At 40.1% G+C, this 18,671-nt stretch overlaps 1 protein-coding gene across 5 annotated transcripts in view; it reads left to right on the forward strand.

Moving 5' to 3' along the window:
* The window catches only part of trim33 (tripartite motif containing 33), a 167,380-nt gene that overhangs the window by 142,200 nt on the left and 6,509 nt on the right, over positions 1–18,671 (forward strand). For 2 of the 5 annotated variants that reach the window (XM_078197760.1, XM_078197761.1), the window contains exons 14-19: positions 959–1,127; positions 4,477–4,829; positions 6,002–6,125; positions 7,395–7,469; positions 10,980–11,132; positions 16,474–16,548. In XM_078197760.1, coding sequence (XP_078053886.1) covers positions 959–1,127; positions 4,477–4,829; positions 6,002–6,125; positions 7,395–7,469; positions 10,980–11,132; positions 16,474–16,548 — 949 coding nt within the window. Of the gene's footprint in view, positions 1–958; positions 1,128–4,476; positions 4,830–6,001; positions 6,126–7,394; positions 7,470–10,979; positions 11,133–15,239; positions 15,312–16,473; positions 16,549–18,671 lie in introns of those variants that run through there. The other 3 variants (XM_078197762.1, XM_078197763.1, XM_078197764.1) reach the window with 2 other exon arrangements.

An 18,671-nucleotide genomic window follows, 5' to 3' on the forward strand; every position in this document is an offset into this window, starting at 1 on the left:
TAGTTTAGAATTTGTATTGTTTCTCATCTTCTGTATTATGAGCTCATAAACCACATCTCCTGTACTTGCTTGGGGTGGGAATTTCCAGTCACGCCACTTGCCATCGAGGTCAATGGTCCGATGATTCCCACGGTGGGTTGGATCGGAAAGTTTACCCCTTGGTGAAGAGATACATTACTAAAAAGAGGAACCCAACAATATCCAAGACGTTATAGACTGCTGGAACTTGCTAAAATGTTCTAGAGAATGACAAACAAAAGTTTGTCCCTTTTATTTTCGGGTTAATTAGACCAGGCCGTCAGAATTTATTACATTGATCTTAAGTTGCGAGTGAACTTGTGAGAAGTAAGTCTGGTCCGGGATAGCCCCAGAAGAAGCTAGCGTTATAATTCACCACTTTACGCTACTGCTAACAAACGTGCATTTTGCAAAGGTAGAATTGGTCATGTTTTGAACATTTAAGTGCAGAATAAAGTTGCCCCATGTGCTGTCTCAATTTTGCATCTCCGCCTAATCTTCCAAAGTTTTCCTTGTTGTCTATTTCCCACACCAGTCAACTATTGACTTCTCTAAGATTGCTGGTTTCACATGATGCTGATATTTTTTGAGGGTGAGGCATATAAAATTACATTTTGTTGTAATTCTATGTAGTTTGATGGAGGGCGGCCAAGCTTATTGCGTGTAGAGCCATCACAGACAGACAGATGACATTCATGGGTTCACTTGAGGCAGGGTAATTTATTACTTCCTCTAATTTGGATCTGATCAAAGCAGGGAAATTTGGTTTGAATCATCCTGATTTGCGTTTAATGCAAGTCAGTTTAAATATAGTTCAAGAGCTGTGTAGCAGCCGTATACTATTGCTCTGCATTTTGTGTGAAAGCTCATAAACCTGTGAATTTACATTTGTGTGATTGAAATGAACTGGAGCATACTGATTGTAAGTCTTCCTTTACAGTTGTAGCTCCTCTGGTAAAGCTCATGGTACAGAGAGAGGGATCTCAGTCTTCCGACCAGATCAAATCAAAGTGAAGCAAGAGCCAGGCACAGAGGATGACGTGTGCAGTTTCTCCGGTGCTTCTATAAAACATGAGCATTTGGAAGATGGCCGGAGAAGTGCTTGCATGGTAAACTTGAAATACTTCTGGCTTAATCAAAAAAAAATGTGCTGCATTTTTCAGTGGCAGTCCATTGCTTGAATGAGAAGTTAATTTGAGCCACAGCATAAAATATACATTTTTAAAAAATTGCAGCTTAATGCATTCAAGTCATGTGTCAGCGATGTTTGTAACCATTATTTTAGTGTAGAAGCCAATTTTCAGTTGAAGAATTTCTCTAATTTTATACAGAATCTTATAACAGGGACATTGACCTGTAAAACAGCTGTTCGCAGAACTGGATGCTGCTGCACCTTTTGATAAAGACTGTACATCCTTGGTAGTTTCAGATAGGTGGTGGTATATATTTCATTGCCTTCCTAGCTGGCAACTAATAGAGGATTATGTTACTCAGAAGTAATCTGAATAAAGTATAGGGTTGATGAGCTCTGTGATCGTGTCACTGTAAATTGGTGCTGTTCACTCCTATTCATTTGAATATACCTCAATTGTCTGGCTACCTTCAGACTTGGTTCCCCTCTTAATGCCTCATTTACACTGCACAAGGGTATATATAAAATATATAAGAACAGAAGAAATAGGAGCAGGAGTAGGCCATCTAGCCCCTCGAGCCTGCCCCGCCATTCAATAAGATCATGGCTGATCTGAAGTGAATCAGTTCCACTTACCCGCCTGCTCCCCATAACCCTTAATTCCCCTACCGATCAGAAATCTATCTATCCGTGACTTAAACATATTCAACGAGGTAGCCTCCACCACTTCAGTGGGCAGAGAATTCCAGAGATTCACCACCCTCTGAGAGAAGAAGTTCCTCCTCAACTCTGTCCTAAACTGACCCCCCTTTATTTTGAGGCTGTGCCCTCTATTTCTAGTTTACTTTCTAAGTGGAAAGAATCTCCCCACTTCTACCCTATCCAGCCCCTTCATTATCTTATATGCCTCTATAAGATCACTCCTCAGCCTTCTAAACTCCAACAAGTACAAACCTAATCTGCTCAATCTCTCCTCCTAATCTACACCCCTCATCTCTGGTATCAACCTGGTGAACCTTCTCTGCACTCCCTCCAAGGCCAATATATCCTTTCGTAAGTAAGGGGACCAAAACTGCACACAGTATTCCAGATGTGACCTCACCAATGCCCTTGTACAGATGCAGCCAGACTTCTCTGCTTTTATATTCTATCCCCCTCGCGATAAATGCCAGCATCCCATTTGCCTTCTTGATCACCTGTTGTACTTGCAGACTGAGTTTTTGCGACTCATGCACAAGGACCCCCAGGTCCCTTTGCACAGTAGCATGTTGTAATTTTTTTCCATTTAAATAATCCAATTTGCCATTACTTCTTCCAAAGTGAATAACCTCGCATTTGCCAATGTTATACTCCATCTGCCAGATCCTCGCCCACTCACTCAGCCTATTCAAATCTCTCTGCAGACCTTCTGCTTCCTCCACGCAATTCACTTTCCCACTTATCTTCGTGTCGTCAGCAAACTTTGTTACCCCACGCTCAGTCCCCTCCTCCAGATCATCTATGTAAATAGTAAACAGTTGAGGCCCCAGTACCGATCCCTGCGGCACGCCACTAGTCACCATCTGCCAACCAGAAAAGCAGCCATTTATTCCAACTCTGCTTCCTGTTGGATAGCCAATCCCCAATCCATGCTAACACCATACCCCCAACTCCGTGTGCCCCAATCTTCTGCAGCAACCTTTTGTGAGGCACCTTATCGAATGCCTTTTGGAATCCAAAAACACCACATCTACCGGTTCCCCTCCGTCAACCGCACTAGTCACATCTTCATAAAAATCCAGTCAGTTTGTCAAACACGACTTTCCTCTCATGAATCCATGCTGTGTCTGCTTGATCGAACCATTCTTATCCAGATGGCCCGCTATTTCTTCTTTAATGATGGATTCCAGCATTTTCCCAACTACAGACGTTAAGCTAACCGGCCTGTAGTTGCCCGCCTTTTGTCTACTTCCTTTTTTAAACAGCGGCGCAACAGTAGCCATTTTCCAATCAGTTGGCCCCCAGAGTCCAGTGAATTTTGATAAATAACCACTTACGCATCCGCTATTACCTCTGACATTTCTTTCAGTACCCTGAAAGAAATGTTTATTTATGTTACACAATTGGGACTCCTTTTGTTATAAACATTGCGTTATTCTCCTTCCTGCTGTGATTTAGTTGCAAATTGGCAACACACATATACACACACACACAATCTAATCTGTAAGTTCTCTGTTCCTGATAAAACAGCTGAATGGTAACAGTGAGAAGCAATCTAAGGGAGAAGTATATTATAAAAATGATAACAATTAGAGGTTCAAATGATAGATACTATCATTGTCATTCAAACTATCATCATCATTCAAATGATGATTATTTCTCGAGGAATTAAGGGCTATGGGGAGAGAGCGGGTAAATGGAGTTGAAATCAACCATGATTGAATGGTGGAGTGGACTCGATGGGCCGAATGGCCTTACTTCCGCTCCTATGTCTTATGGTCTTATACAAACTGCTCAGGTGTTCTTCCATCATTTGAAATTTAATCTCAACTCCACTGAGTGCGTTACATCTCTAACTTATTCCTTGGCCCATGTTCTGTATAGTACAGGACTACGTTCAGATTGCTTTTCACATTGAGAACCTTCTACAAAGAGAATTCGGTTTCCCAAGGACAAAAATGAATATTTTATCAGATTCCTTTTTGTTTACATGAAAGTTGTGCACAAAAGATAGAAATTCCCAAAGAAACAGAGATGGGTTCAAAGTGGAGCTAACTTTTGAGCATTTGGTGTTGACGACTAGCTGCTTTTTCAGTGCTAGTTCTGGCACAATCATCGTTTTTCTGTAACAATAAAGGTAAGTTAAAGGAGGTTATTGGAATTTAGATCATCAGGGTAGAATTGGGTCATTCACATGTATATTTCAGTTTCTGAAGAGAAAGCATTTTAATCTGAAGAACTGTATAAGGTAGAACAACAAAGCCTCCAGCTTTGAAAGCGACAAAGATATTTAAGCATTTGCCATGATACCAAGACAACCTTACGAGACTCTTTAAAATCTAAAGTACAATTTTTGCACCTGAGTATTTTCCATATGGGGACTTGGCATTAAGGGAAAATAGACCAGGTGCTTCCCTGCAAGGAGAAAGGGGAATCACTAGACTCATCTGGGACAGGCTTGGTCTCTCTGGCCATCTTAATGATTGGGAGCAGCTTCACTCCCTACACCCTTGGACAAGGGATAGTGTGTGGGCTGCTCTTGAGGTTCAAGAGAAATTAAATTTCATAAAGTTTGCTTAAAAGATTGATTCCTGAATAATCCACATGCTAACCTCCTCCAAATTTAGATGAGCAGTCCTGAAAGCAGCTTGACACCACCTCTTTCCAACAACTTGCACTCTGAGAGCGAGACTGATATAGAGGGTCTTCGGCACGTTGAAAACCACGTGAAGATGGAAGCTTCTGATAAGACAGGGAGTTGCAGGCAGTTGAGCAACACCATTAATGGAAAGTCACCAATCCGTAATTTTGCGCATCGCTCACCACGAGTAGGAGGGGACAACAGCAATAACAAAGATGAAGACCCTAATGAGGATTGGTGCGCTGTGTGTCAAAATGGAGGAGATCTACTGTGTTGCGATAAGTGTCCAAAGGTTTTCCACCTAGCGTGTCATGTACCTACACTTCTCAACTTTCCTAGGTAAGTCTGCTCTATCCTTATCATTAGATAGCAGCAGCAGTGAGTTTCGAATTTATTTCTCCTGAAATGCGCAGTCAGTAGCAATGAGTTATCATATGGGAGTACAGTAATTTGTTGTTTTGCTTGCCTTTAATAATACCTTTTTAATATTTGAACTTGTTCCAAATTAAACAATAGCTTGTACAATGGATTTTACTCCATGGATTATGTATACTGTTCTAAATTTAGCTGCATGATGCATGGGTCTGTAATACATTTCATACTTAATGCTGGATATAAACCTCCCAAACAAATTTGGTTTTGGGCGCAAACAACTGGATGCCTGAATGTCATTTCAGTGGCCTGTGTCATAAAATGCATTAGCAGGTTTATTGAGTGATTTCCTTTTCTCCTTAAAAAGGAGCACTAATTAAATAACAGTACCCCGAGCAAGCAAACTTCAGCTTGTATTCGCTCACTTATTCTAATTAGAGCCTCCTCAACCAAGAGAAAGCCCTCTTAGCCCTCAGTGCATTGACATAGGAGTTCAGTGCCTGAATCTGGAAATACCATGTAAAGTATCATAATACAGGACAGCAAGCGCTTCTCAAATTCTGTAAAACTTGTCTCGGGGTACATTTTTTTAAACAAGATTTAAGGCAACCTTGGGTCCTAATCAGTGATGTATGTTTTATGTCAACTCTGCAAATGTATAAAACCAGTACAGAAACAGGCCACTATGCACTTGACATAGGCACAGCGGCATTGTCACAAGGAATTTAAACCATTCTGTGGATGCAGGTGTGATATGCACATACATTACACATTCGCAATGTTCAAAAGACAGTTGGAGAAGTAGTAGCAAAATCAAAGGAAGGATAAAGTGAAGCAAAATAAGAAATCTGAAGAAAAAAAACGAGGAGGAAGATAAAAATATACAAATGAAAAACGTGTAGAGAACTGTCAGGAAAAAACAAAACCAGAACTATATATAGTGCTAAAAATTGGATATGGATAAAATGAATTACTCAGTCCTGCACTGTAAAGTACTCATAACTTTTAAACCTATGGTTAATTGGATTGCTTAGTGACGGTGATGGCTATTAAAACTATTGATGTGCAAGTTTCTAATTTGCCCAGAGTATTTGATGATTAAAGTCTATTTTGACCCTCTCTTTTTGTTCCTACTTAAGTGGAGAGTGGATCTGCACATTTTGTCGGGACCTGTCGAAGCCAGAAGTAGAGTATGACTGTGACAATCTGCATCATATAAAGAAGGGAAAAACTGGGCCAAGCCTGGCTCCAGTTGACCAAAGGGTGAGCGCCATTTATTCAAGAAGAAAGGTTTACTCTGTAAATGTAGGACTGGATAAGAATTGAAAGGAAGCAAAAAGATACTTGGGGCGTATTGTCAGTGTTGGTGGGAGAGAGGGCAGCTGTTTTGGAGAGTGCATTGGGAATTGGTACTTAGACCCTGTTCTGTGTCAGACTCTCAATTAAAAACCAAATCAATGCTTCAATATTCTAGCTCTAAATTAGAGTGGGTAATGGAGATGGATGACATTCCTGATGCTTTGCAAACGAATTTGCAGCGCTTGCAAAATTAGGTGAGAGATAAAAATTATCAATGAGAACTGTAGGCGGTGCACATTGGTTGAAAAAATAAGTAGGCAATGAATTGAATCAAAGCCATGAGGGCAAGCAGAGGAGAGTGGACTTGAAATTGACAATGTCCATATAAATATGTTTGGGGAATTGGAAGATTGGTCAGTGCAGTATAGGCTAAATCTAGAAATTATACTGAGACTTTGCAAGCACTGCTTATAACACGCTTGAAGTGCTGTGTTCAGTACTGGTTTTCCATGTCACAGAAGGTTTACAGGTATTGATAAGGATAAAGAGAAATGCAACAAGGCCAAGTATAATATGCTGTGAGGAAAGATTAGAACAGTTGAAATTCCTCCTGTCCTCAAAGATTAATGGAGAACGTCAAGGAGTATATCAGACTTTAAATAGTACCAGGTAAATTTGATGGAATATTATTTCAAAGCATGCCAGGAAAATAATTTCACCTCATAGAAAACAAGTTTAAAAATGGATATTATAAGAATTTGTTTGGAATAATCTGCCTATTAGTTTTTAATAAGGATGTCTAACACTGCTAAAAGATACTAACATTTCAAGTTGGGGTTCAAGCCCGGATCAAGTGACTGTGCTTCTCATTCTGAGCTGCTGCCCCATGCAAATCTCCATACCCTATATAACATGTTAGCTTGTTATGTAGGATTTGAAGTGAATCAAGTGATGTGAGAATAGGGCGGGAAAGTGGAGTTGAGTAGAAGATCATTCATGATCTTATTGAACAACAGGGAAGGCTCAAGGGACCAAATGACTGTTGTCAGCTCTTGCGTATGTTTGTTTTCACACTTGAAATTTTGTCAGTAATATACAGTTAAATTTCTTGAATATTTCGAGTTAACCGAACATCTTACAATTGTATCTCAACCAGTTGCATGATATGTAGTCCAGTTTCAAACTCAGTTCTGCAGCTTTACTAACTGGTGTTTTGTTTGCTTTTTTTAATAGAAGTGTGAGCGTCTCCTATTATATCTGTATTGTCATGAAATGAGTATCGCATTCCAAGAACCTGTTCCTTCCTCTGTAAGTGTCTCGAGTTTGGAGTCCGGTTTCTGAAACACTTCTGTATTTTAATACCTTTAATATTTATGATATTAAAAGAGGTACTGCAACGTGTGCATGATCTGAAAGCCGTTAGTGTGGGCCTCTTGTCAGTTCTGCTTTGTACTTGGGTTATAGCCCATATAGCTATTTGGTGAAAGATATAAATAGAGGCAGACATTATCGCGGGCAGGGCCAGAAAATTTGGAGAGCTGTTGACTTTAATGGCTCTCCAAATTTTCCCACCCCACCCATGACGACACTCTCCAGTGTCGGGGCCAGAAAATCCCACCAAATCTTTAACATACTTTTATAAGCATTTGTTTACACAGTTACAGATTATTTATAAGCAAACACTTCCAAACTCAACAACCATAGTTTGTAAGGATCTATTTATAGGGTCACAAGTGAAATCAAATTAAATGCCTACAATTAAACACAATTAATGATTTGCACCATGTCGTGGATTAATAGCAACGTGGTTTATTTTCATCCTTTAACTCCAGGTGGGTGCAGTGGTGTATTAAAGCAATGCTTTTGCATTGTCTACCACACTGTCTAGTTCTGGCACCTGCTTATACATGCACTCTTACAAGCCTGGATTCTGACTTAATCCACCCTCGTGCATAGATTTGTTTATGCTTACAAGTCCTTGTTCATAAGTCTAGGTTCTGGCACCTGCTTGCATATCCATTTTGTGTCTCAATTCTGAGAGGTATTTCCGAGGGAGCGACACATGGAAATATGACGATGATTTAATTAAGAGTTTTCGGTATAATTGGCTACATTTTGAGTCATAATTTTACCCCTTCACTTCTAAAGGTGGCACCTTGTGCTGTGATTCTAAAAGGTACTGGCACCCAATGCTTCACCCTCTTGAGTGGTCTGTCTTCATCTGTGAAGCTACATGAGGAGATTTGACAGGCTGATTTATTGGGATTGGGATATTATGATTGATTCTAACTCTACTGAGCTATATGTACTTCCCAGCATGGGTCATTAGAAGGGAATCAGGAAAAAACCTTCTCAACTGGAGAGCATGTGATGTAGTCATTTTGCTCATTGCGTATTTAGATTCCTTCGCACCAAGTTATTGCATCTGTTGGTTCTTACCATATTTGTCATGTGATCTCTTCGGATAGTTGTAGACTGAGGACAGTTGGAACCTGGTTGTGGTAAACTCCTCTATCAGTACATATACCTTTGAAATGTGAATTAATTTCTCTTCCCTTCTCACCACCCCCCCCCCCCCCCCCCACCACAAAAATTGTCTTCCTTTAGTGCATCATTTTCCTTGAAATACCTATTGCTTTATGAAATCTGCAAATGATGAGTTATTTGTGTGTTGCATTAGGAGAACTATTCAAGTCATCGGGGCAACGTTATTGGCAGGAATTACTTTTTAAATGTGTTTATCAAGAAGGCCAAGACTGAATAAATTTAGTATTTCTGTATAGCCACAAATCCGTAATAAATTAGTGCATAAGTTTGAACATTAATGGATGATTAGTTAAAATGTAATCTTTATTACAAATCTATACAGCCTAAACTCAAAATTGTACGTCTCTGAACTGTACCTTTCTTGAAGTCATTTTATGTTGATTGACAACATATTTGTACTACTGCCAAAACCCACTCATACAAGCTTTCTATCAGCAACAATATTAGGAATGATTTTATTAGCGTTCTACGTTTGACACTTGGCCTTTTGGTAGTGACTCTCTGACAAAGGGTCATCTAGACTCAAAATGTTGGCTCTCTTCTCTTCTCTCCTCTACCGCCCCAACAAATGCTGTAAGACCTGCTGAACTTTTCCAGCATTTTCTGTTTTTGTTACTGTATATTTATGGTCACTTTCAACAACCATTAATTGCCTCAGTGGTCTGAGTTATTGGGGCTATCTTAGAATCACTGAATCATCACAATGAGGGTGGAGGCAATTTGGCCCATGTCCCTGTTAACTCTCTGCAAGAACATCTCAGCTAGAACAACTACATTTTCCTGTTGCCGTGCAAATTATTTCCTTTCAGAAAATTATCCAGTTTCCTCTTCAAAGCCATGATTGAATCTGTCTTCATCACAATCTCAAGCTGTGCATTCCAGATCCACTGCCTAAACAGGTTTTTTTCTTCATATGACCTCTGTTTCTTTTGCTACTCGCCTTAAATCGGTGTTCTCCGGTTCTCAACCCTTCTACCAGCAGAAATTTTCCCAATCTACTCTGTACAGAGCCCTCGTGATTTTGAGTACCTTTTTAAAATATCCCCTCTCCTTCCCTTTTCTTGGGAGTACAACCCCAGCCTTTCCAATCTATCCACTTAACGGATGTTCTCCATTCCTAGAACCATTCTCGTAAATCTCTCTGCACTCTTTCTGAACAGTTCAAATATCAACCTCAGTCGTAGATGAGGGAAGTACTTGTAACACAATAGTTTTGCTTTCTTTTTCATTGTCCAGGTCATTCTGGTCTGGAACCCTATAATCACCATCTGACCTTCTTCTCTCCTGATATCCACCAACTTCAGAACTCTAATGCCTGTATGGTCTTGCCCCATCCTATATCTGTAACCTGACCTAGATCTACACCCACACCGCTCCCCATGAAATGGTGCTACTCTGAATTTGACCTTGCTTGTATATTCCTTCCCTTTTCTGCACCATTGCCAGCCTTGCCTTGACCTACCTAAGCTCTGTACTCAAGAATTTTCTTCTTAAACCTTTGTGCTTCCATCACCACCTTCTTTAGGACTCTTCCTTAATCTCCACCTCTTTCACCAATCATTTGGTCACTGCTCATCCTTTAAGTCTGAACTGCCTTGGGATGGTTTTCTAAGTTTAAAGCCAAGAGCATGGTATTTTCTTTTCCTTGCATCACTCATTAAAAATTAAGACAACATTTTTATACCAGCCAGTAATAAAGTGGAACAATTTTCTTAACTGTTTTACCTTCTTCCATATATAATAAGTGTTGCTTTGATTGGATTTGATTTATTATTGTCACATGTATTGTTTCTTGCACGTTATACAAAGCATACCATTGATAGAGTACATAGGGAAGAAGGAAAGGAGAGGGTGCGGAATATAATGTCACAGTCCTAGCTAGGGTGTAGAGAAAGTTTAGCTTAATATAAGGTAGGTCTGTTCAAAAAGTCTAATGACAGCAGGGAAGAAACTGTTCTTGAGTTGGTTGGTATGTGATCTCAGACTTTTGTATATTTTTCCGACGGAAGAAGGTGGGATAGAGTATGTCCGGGTGTGTTGGGTCCTTGATTATGCTGAATGCTTTTGATGCAGTGGGAAGTATAGATAATCAGTGGATGGGAGACTGGTTTGCGTGATGGACTGGGCTACATTCACAACCCTTTGTAGTTCCTTGTGGTGTTGGGCAGAGCAGGAGCCATATCAAGGTGTTGTTAACATTAGTTGGTATTTGGACTACGGATATAACTGAAATCTCCATAAAAGTGGAATCACGCTGCCTTTTTTTCCTAGGTTCCGGATTACTACAGAATTATTAAGAATCCAATGGATTTATCCAGAGTGAAAATGAAATTGCAGAAAAAACACTCTCAACATTACCAAACGCCAGAGAGCTTTGTGACTGATATTAGGCTCATTTTTAAGAACTGTGAAAAGTTCAATGAAGTAAGTATAATTTGTATGTTTCAAATGTGCCAAAAATTCATGTTCTGCTCCCTGTTCCTATTGGTAGGATTAAGTTTTGCAATCCAAATTAAGAGCTTATTTCCCCACAATTCTTTAAACAAGCCCAGATTCGAACCGAGTTTAATTTGATTTTCATCCAGAAACTGGAAGTGAAGTATAGTCAGCACGCGCACCCAACCTTTATTGAATTAAGTAACGAAGTATAGATAAGAGTGATGTAGCAAATGTAGTAATACATGGACTTTTCTGAAGGCTTTTAGTAAGTAGATTCAGGACTAAGGAGCGAAGTCAGGACAAGTAGCAGAATGAATATCAACTGGCTGTAGAACAGGGGTTAAGGGTACAAGGTGGGAACTGGTGTGACGGATCAACAAATGGTTTAGAATCAGCAGTATAATATCCAAATTTGCAGGTGTCACCAAATTGAGAATACAGTTAATACTGAAGAAAATACAAGAAGACATTAATAAACTTGCAAAATGGATGTGTAGATGTCAAATGAATTTCAGTATAGATAGACATGAGGTGATGCATTTTGCCAAGAAGAATAAGGGGACCAGTTATACCTAGAGTTTTAAATTTGAGTTTAAAAATATCATTACAAGTAACCAGATAAAGAGCAGGGGGCTGCAGTTTATTTCTCAGGAATAGAATTCGAAAGCCCAGAAGGATGGCACAGTAGTCAGCACTGCTGCCCCTCAGCACCATGGACCCGGGTTCAATTCCAGCCTTGGGTGACTGTCTGTGTGGGCTTTGCACGTTCTCCCTGTGTCTGTGTGGGTTTCCTCCGGTTGCTCCAGTTTCCCCCCTCCCCTCCACATTCTAAAGATGTGCAAGTTGGGACCATGCTAAATTGCCTAGATGTGCAGGTTCGGTGGGTTAGCCATGAAAAATGTGTGGGGTTACAGGGACAGGACAGAGGAGAGGGCCTGGGTGACACACTCTTGTGGAGAGTCTGTACAGACTCACAGGGTGACTCAGTGGGCCAATTGGCCTCTTTCTGCACTGTAGGGATTCTGTAGTTTTATGTTCAGCTTATACAGAACCTTGCTTTGACCATGCTTGGCGCACTGTGCTCAGATCTGGTCTCCATATCACAAAAGGTATACAGAATCAATGGGGAAAAAATGGGTCCAAGAATGACTTCTATGTAATAATATAAATTCTTTATTCACTGCAGTAGTAAATAGGAAAATTAAGTAGGTATTAATTGATTATTAAAATGGCCATTTCTTTTATAAAGTTGTAGTATCTTAGAATGATAACACAGGTGCTATTCAGCCAGATGTCTGTGCCAGCTCCCAGCTACTCCCAATCCCCCTCCCTTTGCTAGTAGCCATGCAAATCTTTCCTGTTCAGGTGCTAATCTAAATCCCTTTGAAATCCACAATTGAATCTGCCTCCACTAAATGCTTAAGCTTTGCAATCCAGAACCTAACCACTCATTTCAGAGGTTTTTCCTTGTGTTATCATTTGTTCTTTTGTTATTCATCGTAAATCAGTGTCCTCTAGTTCTCAGTAGTTTCTACTCTGTTCAGGCCCTTTATGATTTTGAATGCCCCAATCAAACCTCCCCTTAACCTTCTTTTCCATAAGGACAACAAACACAACTTCTCCAATCTGCCCATATAACTGAAGTCTCCCCTCTCTAGAACCACTATTGTGAATCTTTTCTGCACCCTTTCTAAAGCCTTCAGTTCCTTCCTAAAGCATGGTGCCCAGAATTGGACACAATTCTCCAGTTAAGGTGGAGCATCATAATAAGATGGATCATCATAACCACCTCGCTTTTATTCTGTTATGCCTCTGTTTGTGAAGCCCAGGGTCCTGTAATTCGTTTTAACCACTCTCTTAACCTGCCCTGCCAACTTTAAAGCTTTCTCCCTGATGTTTTACCACCTTTGAAATCGTATCATTCATTTTATACTGCCTATCCTTGTTCTTTCTGTCAATATGTATCATTTCATATCTCTGCATTAAATTGTATCAGCCATGTGTTTTGTCCATTCCACCGAGCTATCTGTCCCCTTGAAATCTATCACTATCCTTTCATAGTTCAGTTGAGTCGCTTAGCATAGATGTATTCAAGGGGGAGCAAAAAAAGTGCATGAAGTTGAAAGGAATAGAAAGAGATGACAGGGTTCAATGAAGAGAGGTGGGTGGAGAATCATATAGAACATAACTGCCAACATCTTAGAAATCTTAGAAACCCAACAGCACAGAGGCCATTCGGCCCATCGGGTCCGCACCGACCACAATCCCACCCAGGCCCTACCCCCATATCCCTACATATTTACCCACTAATCCCTCTAACCTACGCATCCCAGGACACTAAGGGCAATTTTAGCATGGCCAATCAACCTAACCCGCACATCTTTGGACTGTGGGAGGAAACCGGAGCACCCGGAGGAAACCCACGCAGACACGAGGAGAATGTGCAAACTCCACAGACAGTGACCCAAGTCAGGAATCGAACCCAGGTTCCTGGAGCTGTGAAGCAGCAGTGCTAACCACTGTGTTACCGTGCCGCCCTGGAACATGGAACAACTGGATTAAATGCGATTATTGAATTGAAACGTACAGGATCCTGAATGGGCTTGATAGGGTAAATGTTGAGACATAGGTTCCCCGACCAGCGGAAACAAAAACACGGGAGCACAGTGACAGGCTAAGAGGCCAATCATTCATGACTCAGATGAGGGAAATAACTTCATTCCAACGGTTGTGAATCTTTGGAATTCTCTGCCCCAGAGGGTTGTGGATACTCCATTATTGTCTACTTCGGCCTTAAATCTATTCTGATTTTTAGTATCTCAGGAAATAGTGGGATATGGGAACGGGCAGGGAAGTGGAGTTAAAGCCCATGATCGTATCGAATGGCTTGAAAGACCATGTGGTTGTCTCCTCCTGTTTCTTGTGTGTTCTGTGCACGCTATAGTAACTTTCAGTCTTAAAACTGATGCATAACATTTCGAGAATTTTTTTTTTTCCTCATTTATGTACCACTGGTGCTTCATTTCTTGGCTTTTTTTTTATATGGCTCTGGTTCCCCTTGGGCAACACAATGCCAGTGCATTGTCACTTTAACCTTTGCAAACCGGAGTTCATCACCATGCTTTCCAAAATAGTTGACAAAATTGCCCAAAATAAATAAGTGTAAACAAAGTGCTAAAATGGCATCCTAGCATAAATCAAGGGCACCTCAAAATAACAATCTATTTGGCCAGCTACATTGAGATTCCTCCCCATATTGCAGAATCCCTCAAAACTGCTTAACCTCTGTACTCAACTGAAGGAAATTAAAAGGTAGTTCACTTGTTCATTGTGAATTTCGAATCACATGAAGATCTTTGTAATCCCACAAAACTTATGGATCCTGCAGGCATTATATAGACCTGCAGCTATAAGTCCACTTGATTAATTACTGTTTAGATAAACCTGTTTTGTTTACTTTGAAACTTAATCTGACCATTGACACAGATTGGAGTTCAAGGTTCTCTTAGTGATCACACCACATGTATACCTCTCTAATAATATATAGCTTATGGAGCTCAGTGCCATAAATGAAAAATGAGTGGATTCAGAGGGCTATTTTCCACGTACAAGGACCACATGGCTACCGATTATTTAAACTAAGTTGGTTATTTTCAGCAGTATCTATCTTTGGGGACTTGAATGGCAATTCTCAGGGCACGTTGCTTATTTTGCTGTTCCTTTTGATTTAACTAATACTTTCTGTGAAGTTTTAATGGCCTTTTAGGTATGTCATTTACCCTGGCTGACTGAAAACTTTTCCATCTTTGCTTTAATGCAATGCTATGTGTAAAATAGCTTTCTAAAACAATGACATTTATTTTTTGCGTAAAATTCAGTGTCAGAATTTTTTTTTTAACTTCAGTTGTTGAAAATATTCCCAAGACACTAGAATCTTCAAACAGCTTGGCAGTTTTTATGGTATTCTGTGCTACTTTAATAGTGGTACAATTCTGAGTGCATGTTTAAATGTCTCCCCATTTAATTCAAATTAAGGTGCTACTTTATAGAGGAGGCTTATGACTTCAAACTTCTTCCCATTTTCTCTTTAAGAAAACTATTCAAGGAAAATTGTTCGAAAGGCTACCTGGTATATCTGCTGAAGTTGGAGGATGAATTCATGAAGTGCTTTGTGGATTTGAATACTCTGCCTTTAATTTGTATAACAGTTTGTTAGGATAGGGAAACCTTATTTGTGCGAGGTACCATATGTTCAGGCAATATGCAAATATCTGTTGTCCTTTAACCGCACCAGACTCCGAAGATGTCAGAGTTAGGAAGTTGCAGTGAAAATTCACAATTATTTATTTGCAAAGCATAGTTATTGCTCGAGGACTCGTAAGTGTATGCCACTTGACAAGTAATAAACACTAACTAATCAGTTCTCTTCCCTACCACATCCCCCAACCATTCACAACACCACCCCCAACTTTCTCTTGTTACTCTTCTGTGACAGTATCTTCTCTGTATGCTTTTCCACCAATGATGTGTGCCACACTGTTGCTGTCTGGGCCAATGCAGGCGTGCTGGTCTTGTTCCCCAATGCCAGTCCCATTGTTGGTGAGGAATGTAAATATCGATCACTAAGACCTGGATACTGAGAATACCGGTATTTCCTTTGCTAAGCCTAATTCACTGAGCACAGACCAAGAGTTGGATCCAGATTCTGTAGGTTTCACTACAGAACCATATGTGTTTACTCAGTGGAAACCTTCAATATTTTTCAGTGTTGCAGGCTTAAGAGCCCACACAAAATATGGTATAAATTCTCAAGTAATGTTTTGTTTACTTTTCTAACAGTGAGACTGTATGATAAACTCAAACTTCCCTACACTCACCATATTCACAATAAATAGAGACAGGATATACACAAACATTGCTGCTGTTAGTGATGTAAATTGCCATCTCGTTTTTACATTGAGCAGTGATCTCGTGTTGCACAATCTGTTCACATTGTAATGTTTCACTTAGATTGCACAAGATGTTGATCACACAGAACGGTAAACATTTTATAATTCAAGAAAGGATATGGAAGATGAGCTAACAGCTTGGCAGTTGCCAGTAATATTGATAACTATTAATTGATATATTATGCCACCTCATTTTTGTTTTTTTTAATAGACCAGCCTTTTAAGCAAAAGGAGCATGGATTTTTTTGTAGTGCACATACTTAAATGAGTATGCACATAAAGGATAAACTGTACAGATATTAAGGAAACTTTGATGTTTGTATCTATCTGTGCAACATAAAACAAATTTATGTTATGAATTTTATTGTCTCATAAAGGTTACCCTATTACCTGGGGTTCAAAATGGTCCTCAAGCCCTCATGAGGACCAAAGAAAGGGAAATGAGAACCAAGGTAAAACATCACCCCTGCTTATGACAGACCTGTTTCTTTCTCTGCAGTGTTTATCAGTTGAATTCGGTTGTTTATGTAAAATTTCCACAGGATGCTTGTGGATTAAAAACAGATAGTTTCACCAAGGATATATCAGAATATTTTAGCAATTGTCCATTGTACCAGATTTATTGTGTAAGGAAGTGACACCGAGGCCTTTCATTTTTGACCCTTTGTTCAAATTCGGGCAGCTGGGTGAGACGCAAGTTGTCTTTACTGGCCTTTAAATGTCCGACATGACATGTGGTTAACAGCTTCAATCCATTGCCTAATGGATAAGGAGTCAAAACAGACTGTTGCTCCTCAGTTGGCACTAAATTAGTAATCTTATTGAAGACCAGAAAATGGCAGGTGTGAAAATGAAAAAATGCCAGTGATGTAGTAGGGAGTAATCTTCTATTAGTCAGAAGACTATAATGAGCATAACCTGGAAATGTTTAATGCTGGGTACCCGAGAAAAGAAAATGTTCAGTTTATCAGCAGAAATGACTGTCATTTTGAGAAAACACCAGTACTGGAGCAGCTGGAGTATTCTATTGTCGACATCTAAAATGCTTTTGTCATTGTCATATTCTTTGCATAGTGAGAAAACAGGACTGAGATGGAAATTAGTAAATCCAATTCCAATTTTCTTTCCTCTTTCACTGGCCCCTTTGGAGCCCATTCGTATCTATTACAAATAAGTTAATGTTCTGTTCTACCTTCAGTGTTAGCCTTTATAATGCATGAAAATTTAATTCCCAGATGCGTCAGAGGTGTGAAATTAGAAAATTCTAATGTCAGTGCTTTGAGTGAGGGGTCTGTAAAGGTATTGCTAAACGCACATTAAAACCAATGCGTTCCTCTGTATACCTCCATTGTCTTGAGATTTAGCCACTTGATAGATGATGTAGAGGAATACAACAACTGAAGCCCATTTTGCTTTGCTGTAAGTCCAATTTATGATGCAAGTTGTCAGGAGCATAGTTTCTCCAAATTAAAGGAGCGTGTGGTAGTTGAGAAAGTGAATGCTGAGTGAGAAATAGACATCAAGTTGACATGGCATGTTTATGCATAACCATTAACCTGGCAATTCTGGTGTCAACCTTGGCTCAGTGGTAGCACCTTTCTCAAGTCAGAAGGTGGTGGGTTGACGCCTACGCTAAAGACGTGAGCACATAATCTAGGCTGACACTTCAGTGTAATAGTGAGGAACAGTTGCACAGTTTTGGCTCAGATGTTAAACTGAAGCTCCATCTGTTGCCTCAGGTAGATGTAAATGATTCTGTTGCATTAATTTACAAGAACAGAATAGCATCATGTTGAATATTTGTCCCTCAACCAATCCTAACAGATTATTTGGTCATTTATCTCATTGTTATTTGTGAAACCTTGTGTGCATATTGGCTGCATTTATCTACCATCCCACACTTAAATTACTCAATTACCTAAGGTTATGAAAGGCCCTATATAAATGCAATTTATGGTTTTCATTCAAGAATGAAGCCTACACAAGTTAATGTCTTTCAGGTTTGAGATATGGTTTGTATGTGGGCACTGTAGTTTGTCAGTAGCCAATGCAGTATGTAGTATGAGCATGTACATGCATGGAAAGGCTTATCATAGAAATCATAGAAACCCTACAGTACGGAAAGAGGCCATTCGGCCCATCGAGTCTGCGCCGACCACAATCCCACCCAGGCCCTACCCCCATATCCCTACATATTTTACCCGCTAATCCCTCTAATCTACGCATCCCAGGACACTAAGGGGCAATTTTAGCATGGCCAATCAACCTAACCCGCACATCTTTGGACTGTGGGAGGAAACCGGAGCACCCGGAGGAAACCCACGCAGACACGAGGAGAATGTGCAAACTCCACACAGACAGTGACCCAAGCCGGGAATCGAACCCAGGTCCCTGGAGCTGTGAAGCAGCAGTGCTAACCACTGTGCTACCGTGCCGCTTATAGTGTGGGAAAGCAGTGATTTTTTTTTTGTGGCATACTGATATTTTGGTGGGGGCCAGTTGGTTGTAAGGCTCGCATATAGATTATTTTAGAGCTAGATTTGGGATCTGCCTACTTGTCCTGCCCCTGAGAGCA

The sequence above is a fragment of the Mustelus asterias genome, chromosome 25, assembly GCF_964213995.1.
Source record: "Mustelus asterias chromosome 25, sMusAst1.hap1.1, whole genome shotgun sequence".
Classification (NCBI taxonomy): Eukaryota; Metazoa; Chordata; class Chondrichthyes; order Carcharhiniformes; family Triakidae; genus Mustelus; species Mustelus asterias.